This window comes from Amaranthus tricolor, chromosome 6 (assembly GCF_026212465.1).
Source record: "Amaranthus tricolor cultivar Red isolate AtriRed21 chromosome 6, ASM2621246v1, whole genome shotgun sequence".
NCBI classification, from domain to species: Eukaryota; Viridiplantae; Streptophyta; class Magnoliopsida; order Caryophyllales; family Amaranthaceae; genus Amaranthus; species Amaranthus tricolor.
Window position 1 is genome coordinate 29,919,936 of NC_080052.1, and position 21,640 is coordinate 29,941,575.

At 31.4% G+C, this 21,640-nt stretch overlaps 1 protein-coding gene and 1 pseudogene across 1 annotated transcript; one reads left to right on the plus strand and one right to left on the minus strand.

Annotated features, from left to right (window-relative positions):
* Nucleotides 1-10,273: 10,273 nt before the first annotated feature.
* On the minus strand, nt 10,274-16,182 carry LOC130816047 (internal alternative NAD(P)H-ubiquinone oxidoreductase A2, mitochondrial-like; annotated as a pseudogene).
* Nucleotides 16,183-16,926: 744 nt separating this feature from the next.
* On the plus strand, nt 16,927-20,959 carry LOC130814903 (uncharacterized). The gene is made up of 6 exons (XM_057681170.1): nt 16,927-17,418; nt 18,424-18,603; nt 19,226-19,307; nt 19,390-19,497; nt 19,967-20,125; nt 20,409-20,959. Exons 1-6 carry the CDS (start codon nt 17,167-17,169, stop codon nt 20,603-20,605), a joined length of 978 nt encoding a protein of 325 aa, XP_057537153.1. The 5' UTR covers nt 16,927-17,166; the 3' UTR covers nt 20,606-20,959.
* Nucleotides 20,960-21,640: the final 681 nt, after the last annotated feature.

Below are 21,640 nucleotides of genomic sequence, written 5' to 3' on the forward strand. Positions count from 1 at the left end.
AAGGGCATTGGGAAATAACCAAAATGAAAATAAAGGGACTACTCTAATTATTATGTTACTTAAGCTTAGGTTATTGAGGCTATTTTGAGTTTGAGGTTAAATTAAGTCAAGTTTTGAATCAAGCTAAAGTTCAAATTTAAGTTATAGAGTACAATTAAGTTGTAAGTTGTATTGTTTAAATTTTTGTTCAATTTAAGTTAACAATTTATTTACAACAATTCAGAATTTATGGTGAATATGTGAAAACTACATAGGATGTTATTGAAATTCTATTATATTCTCAAGGCTTGTAATTTTAGTTCTGATAAATTTTAATTTATTACTTTTTTGCTAATAATAGATAAAACTGTATAAGTATTCAACTTGTTCTAAGAGGCAAAAAGGATTTTAAGGTCAATTCTTAGAGAAAGTTTTGCATGAACTATATTATTTTAAAATGCACCAACCTTAAGAGAAATTAAAAATAGTAATTATTTATTTTAATCAATATACAATCAACTACAATCATGAAATATTTGCTATTACTAAATTAATATATATTAAAATAGTATAGAACAAATACAAGACTTTTTCCGAAGGGTGATGATCAATTAAAATAATATAGACCATGTTTCATTAAATACAATCAAATGAGAAATGAGAAGTGTTACTTAGGATCTCATGTATTGGTTTATTCATAATTTATATTTCTTACTAATTCTCATATATATTCAATAATACAATCCTAATTTGAGAAGAGGTAAAATAAAGGCAAATCCTAATTATATTGCTTATATATATATAAACTATAAAGCTTAATTAATTAATATAGGTAAAACCACATAAAAAGATATAATCCCAAAACGAAGATTCCAAATTTAGAATGGTGTAATGTGAATGAGCAACAAGTGGAGGATTTAACAAGCATAAACAAAAAAAGACATGATTAAAGTGATTAATAATTAATTCCCATTGATTTTAATTCCATCAAATGTATGAATGGACCCCTTAACCTAAAAGCTTAGTCTTAGTTCAGTGTTTAAATTAGTCCAACCATCCAAGAGCTTTATATGATGGCATTAATTAACTAATATAAAAAAACCTTTTTGTTTAATATAGTCGAGTTTTGAACATGTTTTTTCATAATTAATTAGATGTGTTTAATGGAATGATTAATTTTTATGGGGGATTTTTTAAAATTCAGCCCTTACAGAAAATTAATGGTATTGACGACCCTTTTTACAATTCATTTCCTTTTAGTACGACCTCACCTATATATGCACCTCTACTCACAATCTATCTTATATAAAGTTAGTGAAAATATACCATTTATCAAGTATTTGGCCCAAAAGCTTTTTTATTTATAGACCTTTAATATATGTTTTCCGTGTAGTTACGTCTTTTTTATTTTTCTCGAGTTGGAGGACTCCTTTGGCCGCGCTCTCCTGTATGGGTATGAGTTGCCGCCGTCTTTCCCTCCCCAAACTGTAACACCCCTGAATTTCCGACCCCTTAACGAAACCAAAACCGTAGGTGTTACACAAACTCTGTTCATAGTTTTTCTATGAGTGTGATACACTAGGTATGATGATGATGATAATGGTTAAAAATAAAATTCTTAAAGGATATGGTCTTACGATGAAACCATATTTATTTGATTGTTTAACATACGCTTTCAGTCTAAAAATTTAAAAAGATTACTTATAACCTTAAGATCACTTAAATCTAAAAGCGAATAATTATAATGTTAAACTGAATTTTTTATAGTTTTAACATGATCAATTAGAAAAATACGTTAATTGTATATGCTCGTCTCAAGATAAAACGCTCTCATATATGAAAAACTGATTTAAAATAGACTCCACACCTTATTATTGTTGTCATGGAAATTTTCAATTGCATAGCTAAATTCTGAATTCGCCCCTTGTATAAGATACTCATCTTACTATGTTAGGCATTATAATTAATTAACACTAAAAAATTGTGAAAATTTGAGGCAACAAAATCCGGAGTTGCCCACATAATCTTGCATACATATCTTTATAAAAGTTGCTTTGGCAGGTCATGGACTGATAAATTTGTTTTGTAATGTTTGTTTAAGCTTATGAATCTTTACTTAATTAATTATATGAGTCTAATTAATATGAATGTTCAATGTTTTTGTAAGACTAAATCCCACATATCAGACATGAGAATAAGGTTACCACGTGATATTTGTGAATTGTGGCTATGTGTTATGATCATGATGTAGTAGCAAATATCTCTCATATATATATATATATATAAAAGATCTAATAAGAAAGGTGTTGAAAATGAGAAAAGTAAGAAGAACTCTACACTCTTAATTTCACTAAAGTAAAAAATTTATAGTCACAATTGAGCCAAAAACATATAATTGTAAAAGCAACTATATTAGACAGAAAAGTAACTATGACATAAATTTTTAGAATATTCTTACTTTATAACACAATATCCTTTTTTGTATATATAGTGACAAAATAAAATCAAATAAAATCAAAAATCCTTCTTATTTTAAAATCTTTCTTATTTGGTCATATATATATATATATATATATATATATATATATATATATATATATATATATATATATATATATATATATATATATATATATATGTATATATATAGGAAGAAGTTCAAGTGAAAACCATCCTTATATGAGAACTGTGAGAACCATAAAAAGGCCATAAAAAGGTGTTACTTTGCGTTTATATTTTTTTTCTGAAAGTTACACTTTTTTGGTAAAAAATACCAGATTTTTTTAAAAACAAAAGTAACATATTTTTTGTGCAAAAGTAACACCTTTTCTGTAAAAAGATAACACATTTTTTGGTTCTCACGGTTCTCATATAAGCTTGGTTTTCACTGAAACTTAACCCTATATATATATATATATATTACATCTTCCTTCTTCATAATAATATTATTAGCCTAATATGTACTTCATAAACAAAATGTTTGCAAAACTTGTTTATTTATTTGAAGGTAGGCTAGAGAATTAAACAATAGTGGCAAAAATAAAAATAAAAAAGCTCAATCATTAGGTCACCTTCTCGCAAAACTTAATTCTTATAGTTCAATTTAAAAAATATGGAGCTCAGGCCATACTTACCCCTAAACTCTAAACTTTTATCTTAATACTTCTTCCTTCTTCCGTTTCATTATACTTGTAATTTATATATAGTGATATTTTTTCCATACAATAACATGTCACAATCAGTTATGATCTCAAAACGAAGGTATTATGAATTTGGATGTCTTAAATTTTGAATGTTAAACTCTAAATAAAAGCTTTGTTTGATACTATTTTTGAATTTTTAGGGTTTAGGTAAAATAACAAATAAATAGTCTTTTATACAAATTAAAACACAATTATGTTATTCATTAAGAATATATATCTTATTGAAAAAGGAGTAAATCAAGATATTTTCTTTCTTTTTTTCTTTATATTTGCACCATAAAATTTAAAAAATTTTACATATTTATGTTTTTCAGTGGGAACTCAATGGAAGATAGAGCGTCTATTTAAAAGGTATTGGGGGAGCTCATGTGAGCTTAGAAGCTGGCAACAAGATTCTTGTCTGGCGTTGATAATAAATACTGGATTTGTATTTAGTACGTAGGTTCAAATATCAGTACAATTCACGTACCAGAGACAATATGACACAATTATTATTGTTCTAATTATAACATTAGCAGCTGTGAAGGGATAAGATAATCTTCTATCAGTATTTCAATAATAATAAACTCCCATACTTTCTTTTAAATTGCTAGATTTAATTCAATGAACATGGGATAATTATAGATATATGTCCATCGTTCGTCCCTATTTTAACATCTAATTTTATTTAGTAGAATAGTGGTGCCACTCTAAACGAAAATATTCCTCCATTGCAGATCTCAATGAAAATTATATATTAAATAATTTAATTATATTTTATAATTCTATAATTTTTAAAATTAATTTTTGAAAATACACTTGAGGCAACTATCAAGATCTCCATTAACATATTTTTTTCATATAAATTGAAAATATTTCATAGATAACGCTTAACTAAAAAATTTACAAATTCCAAATTAGCGAAGAAAGTAGAGATCCGTACAGCAGAGTACTTGAATGTCTAAGAAGTATTAATTGAGGTAGGGGTGAAGTAAAAGTTGAAAATTTTTTTAAAGAATTTGTGTAATTTTAAAAATTATAATATTTTTTACACTAAATATATATATAATTTAATTTAATATTTAGACCTGTAATTTTTCAAAATTCTATATGGTAGAATATGCTAAACATGCACCGATACTCCCTGAGACCCCGACACATCCATTTTATTGCCAACTCATTTCTTTATAATGCCAGTCATTGCCACTACATTTACGGCGCCTCTAAATTTATCAACAAGAAGACTTTATGGGAGTATTAATTAAGGGTTACAATTTAAAGTTAATCTAGCATATTTAGATAGGTTTAAAATAATTGTATTGTTCAAATTAGATTGATTAAATTTTTATTTAAAAACAAGTTTTAAAAGCGATATGACTTCAAATATCGTTGTAGTATCTACACAAATATTATAATTTTTGTCTAAAAAACCAAAAACTAGCATGTTAGAACACTTTACAAATAATAACCGACTTATAAAAATTAGATTGATTAAGTGTGTTTTGTTGGGTTATTCCCTCCCACTTGGAGGAAGGCCCAATTAATATTTTAATTATGGGCTTAATAATAATGGACTAATAATAATAATATTATTTGTTAATTAAAAGAAAAAAAAAAGAGTGAAAAACTATAAAAACCAAGATTAGGCAGCAGCATAGTGATTGCAATTAAAAACACATTCACGCACAAAAAAAAAACAGAAACTGAGGAGAAGAAAAAGGTGCGACACGTGACTTTTTCGACGATCCGATCGAAGGCCATTCGTGCTCCGTTTTTCGTCAAATTTTGACACGGTGTTTCTGTCTACCCAACCTACATATTCAACGGTTGGATTGTCGTTTTGTGCATTGTAAGTGGGTAATTTGTATTTTGCCCTAATTTTACCCTAATTGTTATTTTACCACTTTTAAGTGATGTTTTAGGGTTGTTTGGTGTTTGTATTACCTCTAGTATTGTCTAGAGAGGATTTTGGTTGTACCTATTAATTTTATTGGTGATTAGTGGAAGAGTGTGGTACCACTTACGGTCCCGTGGTTTTTTTCCCGCATTGGGTTTTCAACGTAAATATCGTGTGTGTGCTTTATTTTCGCATTTTTACTTTATTGTGCTTGATTGTGGGATTATTATTGTTTGTTTGATTGGATTGGTTATTTTTGCTCATCTAACAACACAAAGGGAGAAAGTGTGTATATTATATCGCCACTTTTTTCAACATGTTTAATATTTTTTTTGATATTTTGATTTATAAGATAAGTCGAGGGAAGGAAATAACTATAAGAGTATCTAATTCAGAATCTTATGTGGTTTTTGACTTTTAACAGACAAGTACAAGATCAAATTTTTTAAATTAATGTATTTAGCATTTAACTATCTCTATCGAATTTGCTAAATAAATATTAAAAAACTCTAACATTAATGATTTTAATGTTACAAATTTAATAAAAAGATTAAGTATTAGTTCATTAAATCGTGTAGAGTAATGAAGATGGTATAGTTATAGACTAAAAGTACAAAACAAGGTACTGAATTACTTGCAAAAAAAGGTCAAAGTCAAACCAAAACTTGGTCCAAATCGGCATACGTACGTGGTGTTATAATATTTTAATCCAACGCAGAAGATGCTTCACTGGATTCAGTACTCAAACCTACTAAATTACAAAACATTTAATTTGCAATAAAATATACCCTGTCAACTTTTATTTACACTATAAATAAGAACCATATTACACTATTGAATGTAATCATATCAATATAATTTAGAAAAAACTTTTAGATTTTTCTGTCTCTATCCTATATATTGTGTTCGAGTGTGGTAAGGAGCAAGGGAATTATGATGGGTTATCAGGAATTGATAGCATCAGATGAAAAGGCAACGAATTTGATGACGATGATGAACAACGGTGGTTGTATTCATCAGGGTAATCAGGACCGTTTGATTCCCAAGAGAGGAAAAGTGAAGGCTGGGATTGTTTTAGCACTTGCTCATTCTTTGATTGCCATCTTTTCTATTAATCACTGCAGTCACACTGGATCACCCCACCATAGTTTTCACTAGAAATTTTACTAGTTTTTGTTATAATTTTTTTTAAAATTATTTGTTTGTGTTTTTTAGGAGTCAAGAAATACAAACTGAATTTGTTGTTAAAGACATCTGATAAAGTTGAAATGATAACGGAAATAGATTGATATGCACTATAATATTTGAGTGTATGAGCATATATGTATTATTATTATTAAGTTTAAGTTTGAAAGTGAAAAAATTTAAGCTAGTTTATGGTACTTTTTTTATCAAAGACTTTATTATTTGAACAAATCTCGCACCCCTTATATTTGTTTAAAAAATCATTTCTTATATACAAGTCTAAACTATGAATTATGATTAAGAAAAAATAATTTTAAGGGAAAGTTTTATAGATTGTATAGTATTAAAAACATTTGTAAGTTTCTAGTTAAAATAAGATAGTTATTATCCTGTAATCAGTTAAGTTGTTAGTGATTTTTGTATTGAATTCTCTTTTAAAAAATCAAATCAAATAGCTGGTACCTTGACCCGAGTTAACATGGATACATGGATAACTCCGGTCTACTCAAAACATAGGCCGTCCTATGTTTAAACAACTATCCGACTAATTGGATTCCTGAGTTAATTACCCAAAATGCTTGGTATAATGGTATCCCATTTTTTGATATTGGAAGCTGAGAGTTGCATCCTATTCGTTGTTGGGTCGTAGGCGTATAGTATAGAAAATGGGCCGGCCTTGCAAGATGGGTAGCCCAACAGAACAATTGGATCATAGGTGGATTCTGGCTTTCGGCAAGTATCCACGTAGTTTGTACCTGAATACATGTTCGAAACTATTAATACTAGTAAACATTAGATTATCATCGTGCATCCATAATTTTTTTAATATATAATAATTGTATGAATTATTAGTTTAATATTTCAGTAATTAATTGTTAATTTTTGAATTAGACTCAATCAATAATTAAGACATTTTGCAATTAAACTTTTAAAATATTAGTTTTTTGTGAAATAATTATTGTATATTTGTAGCCAACCTAAAATTTTTTTAAAAATAAAATATAAAAAACATGAAAAAAGATATGCCTACTTAACATACTATAACACATACTCCATATACCATAAATACCTACTGCAATAAATATCTATTATATATATCAAAACACCTACTAGAATCACTATAACAAATATTTAATGGTATGTAAAATAGGTGTTTATGATTTAAGTTTTTATGATAAGTAAAGTAGGTGTTTATGGAAAAAAAATAAACACCTAGCCACTTACTTGAAATGTCATAAACGTGTGTAGCAAGAGTTTTTTTTTTTTTTTTTAAATCTATTGAACCACTTGTGATAACACCTATTAAACATAACATAAACACCTACATATGGATAAAATGGTTTTGTCTTTTAATGTCAAGAATAATGGATCATGGAATAAGTAAATAAAAACACTCAACAATATTTTGTTTCCCAAAAGTATAAATGTAATAATAAGATCTATAAAATTAATCAAGGAAAAGGAATAAGAATATTATTCTTTGATTCTTCTTATGTTTCGAACTTGTTAGATAAGACTTGCACCAAATACAAGATAAGTGTCCGAAATAGCATAAGTATGTAATAATGAAATGCATGTTATGACGATCAAGGAAGAATTAAGATTTTTTAAAACTTTGTAAATAATTTTAGGTTGGTACTTCACCTCAAATTACAACCAAGTCAGGTTGCATATTTAAATTAAAAATTAATTTTGTTTCAACCACCTAATTGTCTACTTGCATAAAAAATTAAATTATTAATTCTCTTAGCATAGATTCTTACCCATTTTTAGAAAGTGACGTCCTCTTTGTCTACTTGCAGGCACGAAAAATATAACAATTGCAATAAAAAAATAAAAGAGCAATTAATTGCATTTTTTATTTACTAATCATATATAATACTACTTCTAAAAATTTTGAAAAATTTCAAGTGTTATAATTAAAGAGAGTTTGCCAAATGAAACTCATTTATTAGCTAAAGATAAATACATGACATTTGATTTTGACTAATATCTTTAACATTAAAATATCCTTGGCTAACATTTATATATAGTTAAATTGAGTAAACTAGAGAATAAAATGTACTACATAATGTATTGTTAACAATTTTCAAAATTATAGAGTTAATTTACATATAAAACTGTCATAATTAAGTGTTTCTACAACATAATATTTGCGGCTTTATTTTTAATATCATATGTTTATATATATCGATATTAAAAAAATCGTATATTATATGAATTTCTACACTAATTAATTTATTTTATACATCTTATGAAGCATAAATGCATATATAATTGGTGAGTATTATTGGTCTTGTACAACTGTACTAACTCATCAATGTGAGGACCAATTATTCACAAACAAAAGTCTTGTTCCAACATTTTGGTGTTGTTGACTAATTATATTAAACGTTTTATGTTATTTTTTGGTTTGTTTTTTGGTTTGTTTTATAGGCTTTTATGTTATTTTTTATGTGTAATAACGTCTTTTTATCTTCTTCGAGTTGGGGGACTCCTTTGGCCGCGTTCTTCTTTATGGATATGAGTTGCCGCCGTCTTTCCTTCTCCAGACCCTAACCTTAATTTTTTATGAGCGGAATATACTGAGTAGGATGATGATGATGTTTATCTAACTAGCCTACGCAATAAGACATATATATTAAGAGCATTATTTAACCAACTTTATTTAAGAAAATAATTAAATATATACGTTTGGATAAAGCCAAATTTTTTCTATACTGTACTAATTAATATAAATAAGAAAAGACAATATTTTAGACAATATCTACTTCTTCGTGCATACCATCAACTGTATGATCATGATGTCCAAAATTATTAGTCGTGATTACCACTAAACAAAAGAAGTTGTCTGATATTAATAACTAAAAATAAGTATTGCTATTAATAATTAAAATTATTATTTTAGATGTAAGTGACAATTAAGACTATTTATAATGGGCAACTAAAACTATAACCGTGCAATGCGTTTCATACATAGGTGAATAATCTTATAAATACAAATTATTATATATGAACTCTTTGTTTGAAAATTGTCTCATTAAAAAATAATCCCACACAAAATAACTCGAATAAATAATGGTATATGAAAATAATCTTAAAATTTGAAAAAAAAAACCTTTCTAATTGTAAATAATATCTAATTATATATATTTATTGACGTATATTTTAAATTAAATATGAAATACATTATATTGATTAATATACCTGTAAATTTTAGCCAATTTTTTTTAGTCCGTCTAATGAATTTATCCTAAATTTATTTTTGTCCATTGATTCAAACTTTTTCTATAATTCTTATTTACATATTTAATCAACCTTTTTATCTACTTCTTATAATTTTTTTTCACATGTAATGCTTTTTAATTACTTTTTATATATTTTTTTTCAATTTCACCTTGGCGCCAATTTTTTTATTTTGGACCGAGGGAGTAGCACCAAGTAGATGATCACATCCCAATGAAATCAGTCGTGATTGCCACTAACAAAATAGAGTTGATATTAATAAAATAAAAAAAAATTATTATTAAATTATCATGTTAGTGGTATCACACAATGTTTTATAGCTCGGTTGGTTCACCAATATAAATAGTAGTAGGAATAAAAGCAACATTATAATATAGTGCATGAAAAATGAATCTTGTTAGCTGCAAGAAAACTTGTAGACGAAGTTTGATAGATAACATCCAACTTCTATAGCCTACTTCTTTCTTCCTTGCATTGAACCATTTTTAAGTCTTTTCTAAAAGAATTCTATAAGAAAATTGATTCAATGCAAGAAAGAGAGCATAAGGTTTTAATTGAATTGTTGGAAGTCATCTCTCAAGCCTTAGCTATTAGTTTTCTCGGCTTTGAAATTTACTCACGTTAGTGCTTTTGTATTCATTGTCGATCCCAAAATCGAAAAATCTACTCTCGTGAGAGACTGTCTTTCAGTGAGACGACTTTAAAACAAGAAGCTCATATGCTAATAATTATGTTAGCTGAGTTATTCAACCCATGTATAGAGGGTCTCATGATAAGACCCTCTCATACAAGAATTTGTGAAATCGTAAAAGGAGCCAATTTAGTGACCACCTGCATAAAACAAGATTGCATCTAATGTAGAGCCGCCTAGTCTCTTTTTGGGCTCAGAGTAAAACATAAAAATAAGCAGTTTTAAAACAAGGAGTTAGAAAGAATACAAAAAATCTAATAGCTTTCAAAATGCTTATAGTTATTTCCCTGGTTCAAATCAAAAACTGCTTGAGCCTAGAAGCTTAGGTTCCTATCTTAGTGATATTCCTACCAAACACAATGGTAGTTGCCCAGTTTACAGCAACATAAAACCTGTTCCTCCAGCTAAGAACTTGTGTTAGATATGCTGACCGCCATATCAGAAAACTCAGGAACTCGGCTATGGAGATGCCCTTTGAATCCTGATCATTACAATCAAAAAGATGGGATAAGTGTATGAATGTCCACAATGAGGTATGATTAGGTAAGAATTAGAATGGTTTGTTATATCATGTATGTTAAAGCAAGTGCCAATAATCTTAGTGATGACGTTCACTTTAAACATATAGTCGAACATGCTTTGTCTTGTACTTTAGAGAGGGTCGATAAAGATGTGTCGAATATGGGTGGTTTAAGGTTTGGAACGGTTGATGAGAGTTGTTTGATCGAAGCAACAAGAAGAGGAACAGGCTGTGTGTGGCTCGACCAGCCGCTCGATCGAGTGAGGACTCGCTCAACCGGTCGAGCGGGGGTGGCTCGGTCGAGCAACCTGTCGAGCAAGATGTGCAGAACAAGTCAGTAGCTTCTCTGGAAGCTCGCTCGACCGAGCGAGGTAGTGGCTCGGGTCGAGCGGAAGTTCAGAAGGCTACATAGGATTCTGTTTTCGTCAGAATGTGAAATGGCTATGCAATTATGTGGTGCATTACTTCTATTGTTTATTGTAATGTTTATTGTCATAGTTAATTGGATGTTAATTGTGGTTTATGGTGATTTATGAGGGAATACTAAGAGTGATGAATACTTTGCCTATAAATAGGATTCATCACTCATAGTAACATACACCACAAACACACATATTGTTGAGAGGGCTATTGCATTGTTAGAAACTTGAGAGTGTTCTTACTTTGCTTTAGTATTTGTGATCTTGAGAGATTGTTCTCAAGATAAGGGAGTTTATTATACTTGTAATTGTTGAATTCATTATAATAAACTACATTTGAGGGGGAGGTATTCAAGATACCTCATAAACACTTGTGTTCTCATTTTGCATTATATTTTTCATTTGTTTTTCTTTGTTGAACCTCTTTGAGGCTTGCGCTTTCAATGTATATATTAAGGGTCAATCGAAGCAATTTATTTATGTTTTTTTCACAAGGGTAAGTGAACTTAAGCTTTCAATTAGTTAGTTTCTTGAGATGGTATTAGAGGCCAAAGTCATGATAGAGTAAATAACATAGCTTATGGTTAGTTTAGGCTTCAATTGGTTCTTTCACATGGTATTAGGGGCCCAAGTCATAATTGAGTAGAGTATAAAACGGATATTGGGGCCTCAACCATGCCCTAATATAGATAGTATGTTCTATACTCTACTAGTAAAGTGTACATTCGATCCTTCTAAATCCGTTTGAGTGAAAACCTGATTAGAATTCAGTTGATAATATTGGAGTAATGGAATATTGTTGTAGTGAGACTACCTTAGACTCGTGAAGATCAACTAGAGCCTTGTAGCTCCCAACTGAAGCCATGCTACCACCGTGTTTATAAACAAAAGGATCTCCAACATCCACATCTTTTGCTGAATAAGGCTTCCCTGCTTTCTGCTTGCCTATCCTGTTAAGCAGCTCAACCAAATATTTTCCTTCTCTTTCAGCAACCTGTTTGATTGGCAAGTAGTTATTTTACACGTAGTATTTCTTATTTACATGAAGTTGCAGTAGCAGATTAAGATGGTAATTGGTAATACAAGGTACGGTTGCGTATATATCATCTCCAAACGCAGCCTAGCTAGGCAGTCTAATGCCATAACTGTACCTGAGCCAAAGCAGGGAGCACCGTCTTTCCAGTTTGTTCTAGAAATCCAGCACAATCACCAAGGGCAAATACATCTTCCACAGTAGGGACTCTCAATCATTGGTCTATCCCTATCCTGAAGTATTCATCATAAACCATAAACTTACACTTATCAAACAGCTGTAAGTTGTAATATTATACAATTATTACATTTTGTTTCGATAAGAATTTAGGATGAAAAGACACCCGTGTTTGTTTAGGAGGAAAAGGAAAGGAGAGTTCAGATCTTTTAACATTTAGAACGATTTGATTATTAACTATATCTAAGCGGCGTAATTCCTTCAAAGCACTTCCTTTCAGATCCTGACCTTTACAATTGTTGTTCAAACAAAGAAAATTATATCTTTCTAAATTTCTTTCCTTTTTTTTCTTCTAATTCCTTCAATCCAAACAAGGTATTAAAAATCAACAAGTCTTTATATGAGACTGTCTCACTGTAAGATGGACCTACACAAGCAACCCATAGTTAAAAAAATAAAAAACAATAAAATCTAAATTCACACTTGTACAGGAATCAGTTTTTTTTAAATAGTTTGGTTTGACTCAATCGAGATCGTCTCACGGTAAGACGTTCTCAATAATGAATTAGCGGCTAAAAATTAGAACAAAAGGCGGGTTTTTGAAAGAAAAGCACCTTCCACCAGGGCACTTTGGGAGTTGAAGAGATTCGACAAACTTAGAAGGACCAACGCCTGTGGACCAGACCAAAACTCCATAGGGTACTTCAGTTCCATCTGTAAGAGTAATCTTCTCCTTCCCAACCTCTTTCACTGTCCCACGCATAAGACGAACACCCGACTGATACCAATTTCTATGTCAGATAAGTAAATATTTGGACTAGTTGAAGAAACATTACTAAGAGTTTGATAAGAGAAATATGTGAATTAACCTGTGTCAAATGATTTGCTGCATATTCCTTTTAACCCACATCCAATGATGACGAAATTTCATTGGCCTGTTACAGGGCATGTGTTTAGGGGAGATTGAAACATGTATAGGCTAAGAGTCGATGACTCGAAACAACCAGACAAAATATGTTACTTGGACTTGTATACCCATGTCCGAAATGGATATGTGTCTAAACCCATGTCCCAATTCAAGGATCCAAAACGGATACTTAAAGTAAATTAAAGAGTCCGAACAAAAATGAAGACAAGTATATGGTATATATACCTCAATCAAGGTGACCCTAATGAGGTTTAACATGGGCATACCGTTGGCTAACATCTCCCTTAATAAAATCGCTCAGTTCACCACTGAATTCTATACCAGTCGGGCCACCTCCAACAACAACACAATGCAACAAGCGGTTCTTTTCCTCATTTGATATACCTAGAATCATTTTACAAAAAATTGTAAACAAATTGTAGGTATCATGATTCGCTAGTCTTCTCACGAATCGCGAATCTAAAAAACCGAATTATGGTTGGTATTGGGCTATTTTGAGCTATCTTGAACGAATTGTGAATTCAAAGAGCGAATTATATTTAACTGATACCGACTAACATCCTTAACCAAACACATAAACATAATGGCTATTAGACTAGAACAAAAAATACATGAAAATCAAGAATTAACCCGGACTCTGAGAAAGCATAAGATTTGATAGAAGTTTATTTCTTATCTCCTGTGCATGATTCACTTCTCGAAGAAAAATTGCATGTTCCTTCACCCCTTTGATGTTAAATGTCAAGGGATCAGACCCAACACCAATCACAAGCTTGTCGTAAGCAACCTTAAATCGATGTCGTTCATTTGATTGCCCCATATTCTCCATAGTTTCACAATAGACCTGATACAATTATTCTTTACAATAAGCATATACAAGTAGAAATGTATATGATCACTAGTTCACTACATACTATCCTAAACAACTCCTAATATCAATAATTGGGCTTACTTCAAGTTTAGAGGTGTCAATGCCGGTACACGAAGACAAATAGAAGTAACAATTTGGGTCCTTTGCAAGAGCAGGTTGTATCTGGCCAACGGGCTCAGCTACTGATTGAAATTCCAATGTTCCGACACAAGTTGAAGCAAGCAAAGGAGTGAAAACCATGTGGTTTCTAGGAGATATGCAAACAATGTCATACATATTGGTGTCAATTCCTTTCATGAAGCTGCATGCCGCCCACCCAGTACCAAGGACTACCACGCTCGGTTTTTTGCTTGCCCTAGTTGCTTCTAGCCCTGGATATCTAATGCTGCCTGTCTCTGAAACCGGCTGCTCATAACCAATCTTCTCTTTAGAAGGTACTTGAGAAGAGATAGTAGCTCGGAATCCTATGCTGTGGAAGCTCGGATAATCCATATTCTTAAAATTGGTGATGCATGAATGATGGCTATTGGACAGTGCAGTTTTGAGTGAAGGAAATTCCCTCCAATGTTGCCTCTTTCTCGGCTGTGTAACTTCCCTTGGAACTTCTGGACCTTCTCAAGCCTGTCCTCGCGAATCTTGCCAATGCCATCCTAGATTAGTAGCTTCTAGTTGTATTCCAAGAGACCAAGTCTAATGTTGTAGCAGCTCTAATAAAAGTATAAAACCAACTTTTAGTGTATCATAAAAAAACAAGTTTTCCTGCGGAGTTCCGCTCATTCATTGGAGATAATCAAGCAAAATGGTAAAATCAAAGGTTGTTTAAACCTTAAGCTTTTGTAAGTGTAGATATAGGCAAGTAGCACTTCTACTCTTTGACCCATGAATTGATTTGCCATAAGCAAAACAAGGAAGTATGGCAAACTAAAAATTGTCTTGTTAAATTTTACAGGATGATGCATCAAAACCCTACAAAGAAAGTTCTAGACAATATTAGCACTAGTTAGACTGCTCCTGCTGTACTGCAACTAATGTGCTCCTGTAAACTTAAACTACTTCAAATTGGAGCAAAATCAATGAACATGGTATATAAATTATAATAAAATGCTCTTTAGCTGTTGAAGTTTACGACCTCCTCACCCCGAAACTTTGATCTTGAACGCCCGTTTTGCTAGGTCTACTTATACGATATTACACCAAAATTTATACATACTTCATATGCAACCTTACCCAAAAATTTCCAACAGGGGTGGATCTACGTTAGGATGAAGGTTGGCCACGACTCACAATTTATTTTAACTTTAAAATACCTTTTGGTCTCACTGTCAACACAATAAAAAATGCTTAAAAATCCTAGAACTTCGACAATTTTCGCTCTAGCCTCACAATAAAATAATTTAATAATGTTGATATGAAAATTTTCGACCGCCCTGTCTTGGCTTCGCCCTGATCCCGAACCTATAACTTCATAACGGAAAAATTTTTTCCTTGGAAGCCCATATACACAGACGAGCTCCTCTTTGATTCATGAACTACAAAATGGATATATTCCATGTAAATCTTAGTTTATAGTACCTTTTTTCTTGCTACTACAATGGAAGTAGTTACCCTAAAAATACACTCTTCAATAAGGCAATCCTAAAGAACATGAACAATTCACATGACCAAAATAGTAAGGCAATACGAAGAGTATACAACATGAGGAAATTAAAAGATCAAGAAATTAGACATTGCAAGATCATTATAGAAACAAGTAAACTTATGGGCAAGAACATAAATTTATATATTAGAACAAGAAATTCGTACAAGAAATTACATAACAGACGAACTTACTAAATTTGAACAATGTGTGAATGATTAAAAAAAAGGATTGAAGACATTACAGTTTGTATCTGGCGGCTGATGAAGGGTTTGATCATCAAATGTGCATTCTTTTCTATTAAAATGTAATAAGAAATAGGAAAATGTATAAATCACAATAAAATTACCTTTATCTGAAGAAGTCTTTAATTAAGATCAGTCTAAGAAATACTTCTATTATGCAGTAAATTGATATCTTAGCTTGATCTACAATCTTATAATTTTATCCTAATTGTCTATATTTAAAGCTAGCTTGGTTAAAGGAATTTGCAATAGTTTATTTGCGGATTTGCCTCGTTTGTCATGAAATTTTTGAATGATCTGAGTCGGTGGTAAATGGTATAGAGCTACCTGTGCAATCAAACATATTAAATATGACTAACATGCTCAGAACCTCCGTCATGCATAATATATGACAAAAATTGAGTTTAGAAGCAAGTATTAAGATCTGCTTTAAATTAAAAGTATTTTTTATAATAATCATGGTGGACGGTAACGCAACGTGCTAGTATTAGTGTTAATGTATTATCTAATAAGGTTAAGTTATTATTAATTTATTAGTGGACTCAATATGGACTATTATTATGCAACGGTATCAATGAATTATTATTTATTTTATATCAGGATTTAAATTATTTATTTTAAACAAATTTATGTTTAGGACTGTCCATTAATACTTAATATTACGAGTCCAACAAGAGAGTTCAACTCCATATGACTGGTTTTAATATGTATATAAGTATAAGTTATATACAATTGAATTTGTAAATATAAGTTTACACTATATATTTTATTTTTTCATCTATGTGTATATTTTTAAGATATTTGTGATCATTATTAAAATGTAAATAATCAATATTATTACTATATCAATTTTTATTATTATTCTCGTTTCCTCAATAATGTGATGTACTCTAAAAAAATAATTGCTAAGAAATAAGAATGCTCTCACCACCCATCATTAAAACAAAACAAAAAAAAAAAGAATGCTCTCATCGTCTCACATTTGCCAAACAATCCAAAGTTCCTCTTTGATACCGAAGCACACCCATTAGTTCAACACTAAAAGAAAAGTCTAAAATTTGCCAACTGAAAACTTATATCTAGTCCCCAATTTCCCATTTCTCATTTCCAATTTTCCTCAAACCCTAAAATTCAGTGCTTAAGAAAGGTGTAAAACAATGAAAGCTGTAGTGATAACAACCCCAGGAGGCCCAGAAGTGTTGCAACTGCAAGATGTGGAAGACCCCCAAATCAAAGATGATGAAGTTCTAATCAAAGTTGAAGCAACTGCCCTTAATAGAGCAGATACCCTTCAAAGGAAGGGCTCTTACCCTCCCCCACCAGGAGCTAGCCCTTATCCTGGTCTAGAATGTTCTGGAACTATCCTCCAAGTTGGCAACAATGTCACTCGCTGGAAAGTTGGAGACCAGGTGTGAATTTTGAATTTCTCTGTGAAAATTTGGTGAATTGGGTCTTTTTTAAAATTGTCAAAAAGATGTGATCTTTATCATCTTTTTTTTTTTAATTTTTAATTTTGGTTGATTTTTGGTTATTTTTATCATCTCTGGTTATGGTTTTTGTCTCTTAATGAAAAGTTTATCATGTTGCTTCTCACGATAGGTACTTTTGAAGAATTGTGATTATCCTTGTTAAAACTTGTAGTTAATATCCCTCCAATTCTTTTAATTTGTCCCATTTAGTTTTAGTACATTATCCGATGCACTACTTTAATTCTGCGTAACTAAAAATTATAAAAATTTGATATTAATAAAATTTATATTGACATGAACCAAACAAGATTCCACTTGACTATATTTTGACGTCTAGATTAAGAATAAAATACAAATTAAAATTAATCTGATAAATAGTATAGAAAACTAAATGGGACAACTTAAAAGAATTTGAGGGAGTATAATTGAATACTTCAGAAAATTTTGACTACGTTGAGTTGTGTTTGAGGTGGAATACTTACAGAGTTAAATAACAATCAGCTAAAAAATTGGGATTTGAGTACCCTTTTGTGATCCATATACCAAAAAGATTGGAACTTGAATACCAATTTGTAAACAATCTTGATAGACTGATTGCAGCTGTAGTGTGATTTTGATTGACTAAAAAATCAGCCAAAAATGGGGTATGTAAGGAGGTGTGTGATATTAATATGAGATTGTCTTCCATGGTTGTTGGAAATAGAAGTATAGTAGTTGTAAGAATCAACTCAACCAAAGGTTAGGCTGATGTTTGAAGCCCCAAGATCTTAACTCAGAGAAGTACTAATTTAGGTGTCATATTCCTTTTTCGGTATGCTAGTGTCATACACTTCACACCTATATATGATGATGACTCCTGTACTTTCTATTGATATTAGTTTTAGCCTCACAAATTATACTATATAATAGAAGTATGTTAAAATTCACGGTGCCTGTTGTACGTAGGTTTGTGCACTTCTTGGTGGAGGAGGTTATGCTGAGAAAGTAGCTGTTCCTGCTTTACATGTTCTTCCTGTTCCACCGGGTGTTTCTCTTAAGGATGCTGCAAGTTTCCCTGAGGTGGCATGTACTGTTTGGTCTACTGTTTTCATGATGAGTCGACTTTCAGCTGGGGAAACGTTTTTGGTAACTTAAAGGCTACCCATGCTCATTATCTTCATTGACATTGATATATTTTGTCAATAGTTGCTCATGAGACATTAAAATGTCAATTCCGAAACTCTGATTGTTTACAGTTGTAAGCCTTACCATTTTTCATTTGCTTGAATCGGCTATATGTGCATTGTTCTAGTCTTACAAATTAAAATGGTTAAAATTGGAATGATATGGAGAAAAAGAATTCATGTGGATGACCATTGGAAGTGATATATTGGTTTATGTAGCTGATCCCAAAAGATTGGGATTAAGGCTCAAGCATTATTGTTGTCGTCGGTTAGAGTTCTTTATCTTTTAAAACTTGTTCGTAAGTTTCTCACTATCTATTTACAATTTTCTCGATAAGCATTTTTTTGTTTCTTATCCACTTTGATAGATGTCCTGTACATCAACAATGACTGACGATTTGTGCACCGTTTTAGCTATGTAAGGCAGTAAGTGAGACGATTCTTTGAAGTGAATGTGGAAGTAATAGGCTTATCAAGACTTAATGTCATAACCTAAAATTAATTGGTATATTTATTATAGTAAACTAATAAAATTTTAGTGCCTACAGTGACCGATAAGATTTTCTTTATTAACGATCTTTCAGGTTCATGGGGGCTCTAGTGGGATTGGTACTTTTGCTATTCAGATAGCTAAATATTACGGAGCAAAAGTATTTGTGACAGCAGGTTCGCTGATTTAAGATTTATTTTTCGGATTCTTGGATTGGGTAAATAATTCTGACAGTCAGCTTCTTGATCTCTTGTCTAGGCACCGAAGAAAAATTGGCTTTCTGCAAAGGTATTGGAGCTGATGTGTGCATCAATTACAAGACAGAAGATTTTATTGCGAGAGTGAAAGAAGAAACTGCTGGAAAAGGTATGCATTTGGAGCAGAACATTGAGTACTCCTTGTTGGGATGGTTTATTCCACATTGTTGATTTAAAGATGGTATGCCCACTTTATAAGTCATTGGAGCACTTCCTCTCATTGTCATATGGCTTTTGGATGATATCTCTGTCTCCTGAAGTGTGTGCACCTTATATTTTCTCGATTTATGCTGGCATTGACAATAAGTCTAGCTAAACTTAACACTCCTCATTAATTTCTACTAGAAATCAAGCTTTCGGCTTTTTTGTATGAAATCTCTTGTCCTCAGATTGACGGTATCATTTTCAACTTGGAATATTGTAAAAATATCATACATCCGTGCAATCGAAACACACTTCATATGTTGATTCAATCTATGTTGTAGGGAGAAATCATAATGTTTTTGGTCGGTAATTAGTAGTAACACTTCCCATTTTGCTTCCTTTACTAAAAATAATGCTATATATTTAATCAACAGGCGTTGATGTTATATTGGACAACATGGGAGGATCTTACTTGCAACGGAATATTGACAGTTTGAACTTAGACGGGCGGCTTTTTGTCATCGGCTTGCAAGGTGGAGCAAATTCACAAATTAATCTTGCAAGTTTGCTTTCAAAGAGACTCACAGTGCAAGGTGCGCAACACATTACTACTCGTAGTTGGTTTCTTTTGTTGTAAAAGTTCACCTGGAATTTCACTTTCTCGTAACATCGAGTTGTTTAGCTGTCACGAGCTGTAGCCAACCTAGTCGGAAGTAGGTGATCATCATAGTAGTTTGTTCTTGCGCTCCTAGGCATGGACGTTTATCATCGCGTCACTTCTCTTTTTTGACTATTGTGAGTCGGTGTACTTAGGATCTAGAGCAGATGAATCAAACAGCTAAATATCGAATATCAACTTTTTTTTTCCGTTTTCAGGTGCCGGTCTGCGGAACAGAACTCTGGAGAACAAAGCGGTTATTATTAAGGAAGTGGAGAAGAACGTGTGGCCGGCAATCATCGAAGCCAAGGTGAAGCCAATAGTTCACAAGTACTTTCCCTTATCGCGAGCAGTCGAGGCCCATCAGCTTATGGAAAGTAGCAAGCATATTGGCAAAATATTGCTTGTTCCATGATAAATGAGATGCTTCATCTCCATTTCAATACTTACAACTAAAACAAGTATATCATCATTAAAATCTGAATAGCATATAGTTCTAGGTTGTCCTCTATATCATCTATAAAGCTCTAGAAAAAGGTTTGCTTGTTAATTACACCGTTAATGGAACTTGTGCTTTAAGGAAAAAATTTGTATTATTGTCATGCTTGTATTGAAAGTAAATATTTATGAGAGAAATAAAGTCAAACTGAGAAAATAAAGTTACAAGATGATAAATTTAAGAGATATAATTGTTGTTGAGGGTAAGAAATGATTGTAAAGTGATAGAGAATGAGAAATGGAGGAATTTTAATATTTTCATTTGTTTTCGTATAAGCTCTACCTTGTGATTTAAAGGTTACATGTTCGACATTTGTTGATTGCATTTGCCTCTTGCAAATATTATATTTTGAACGAGGAAACCATAGTAAGGGGACGTATTCTCGGAGAGAATTGGTGATCGATGAATGTGACTCGAGGAGAAAAATTCTAATTTTGGTCGAGATTCGAGAGGATTCAGAGTGAGAATCTCATCATTCATGTCGTCTTGGGGAGGGGATCACATTAAGGTGAGACTTGAGGGTAATAGTCAAATACCATAATACTCTTTATCTTACTCGATCTACCTTTCCATTCATCTTTGTTTTAGTTCAATCTTGTAACTTTGCTTTTAATAATAAAATTTCAACCAATAATTCTAATCACTACCCAGTATCATTTAAAACTTATGGAGTATGAGTTAGAGAGTGCGAGTTGATAGGATAGAGTGTAAAGAGTGAAGACCGGAGAAGCAATTAAGTGGCGCATAATAATAATATTAAGCACTAAATCTATATCAGACTTATTCCCTATAATTAAGTTTGATTATTTTTTATAATATTTTTACATTGCCTCATTTTCAATTACGACTCAAATATTCTAAGTTATAAAATACTCCCTCCGATCTTATGAATTAGTCCCATTTGCTTGGGCACGGATATTAAGGATTGTGTGGGGTCCATTAAAAAGGGTA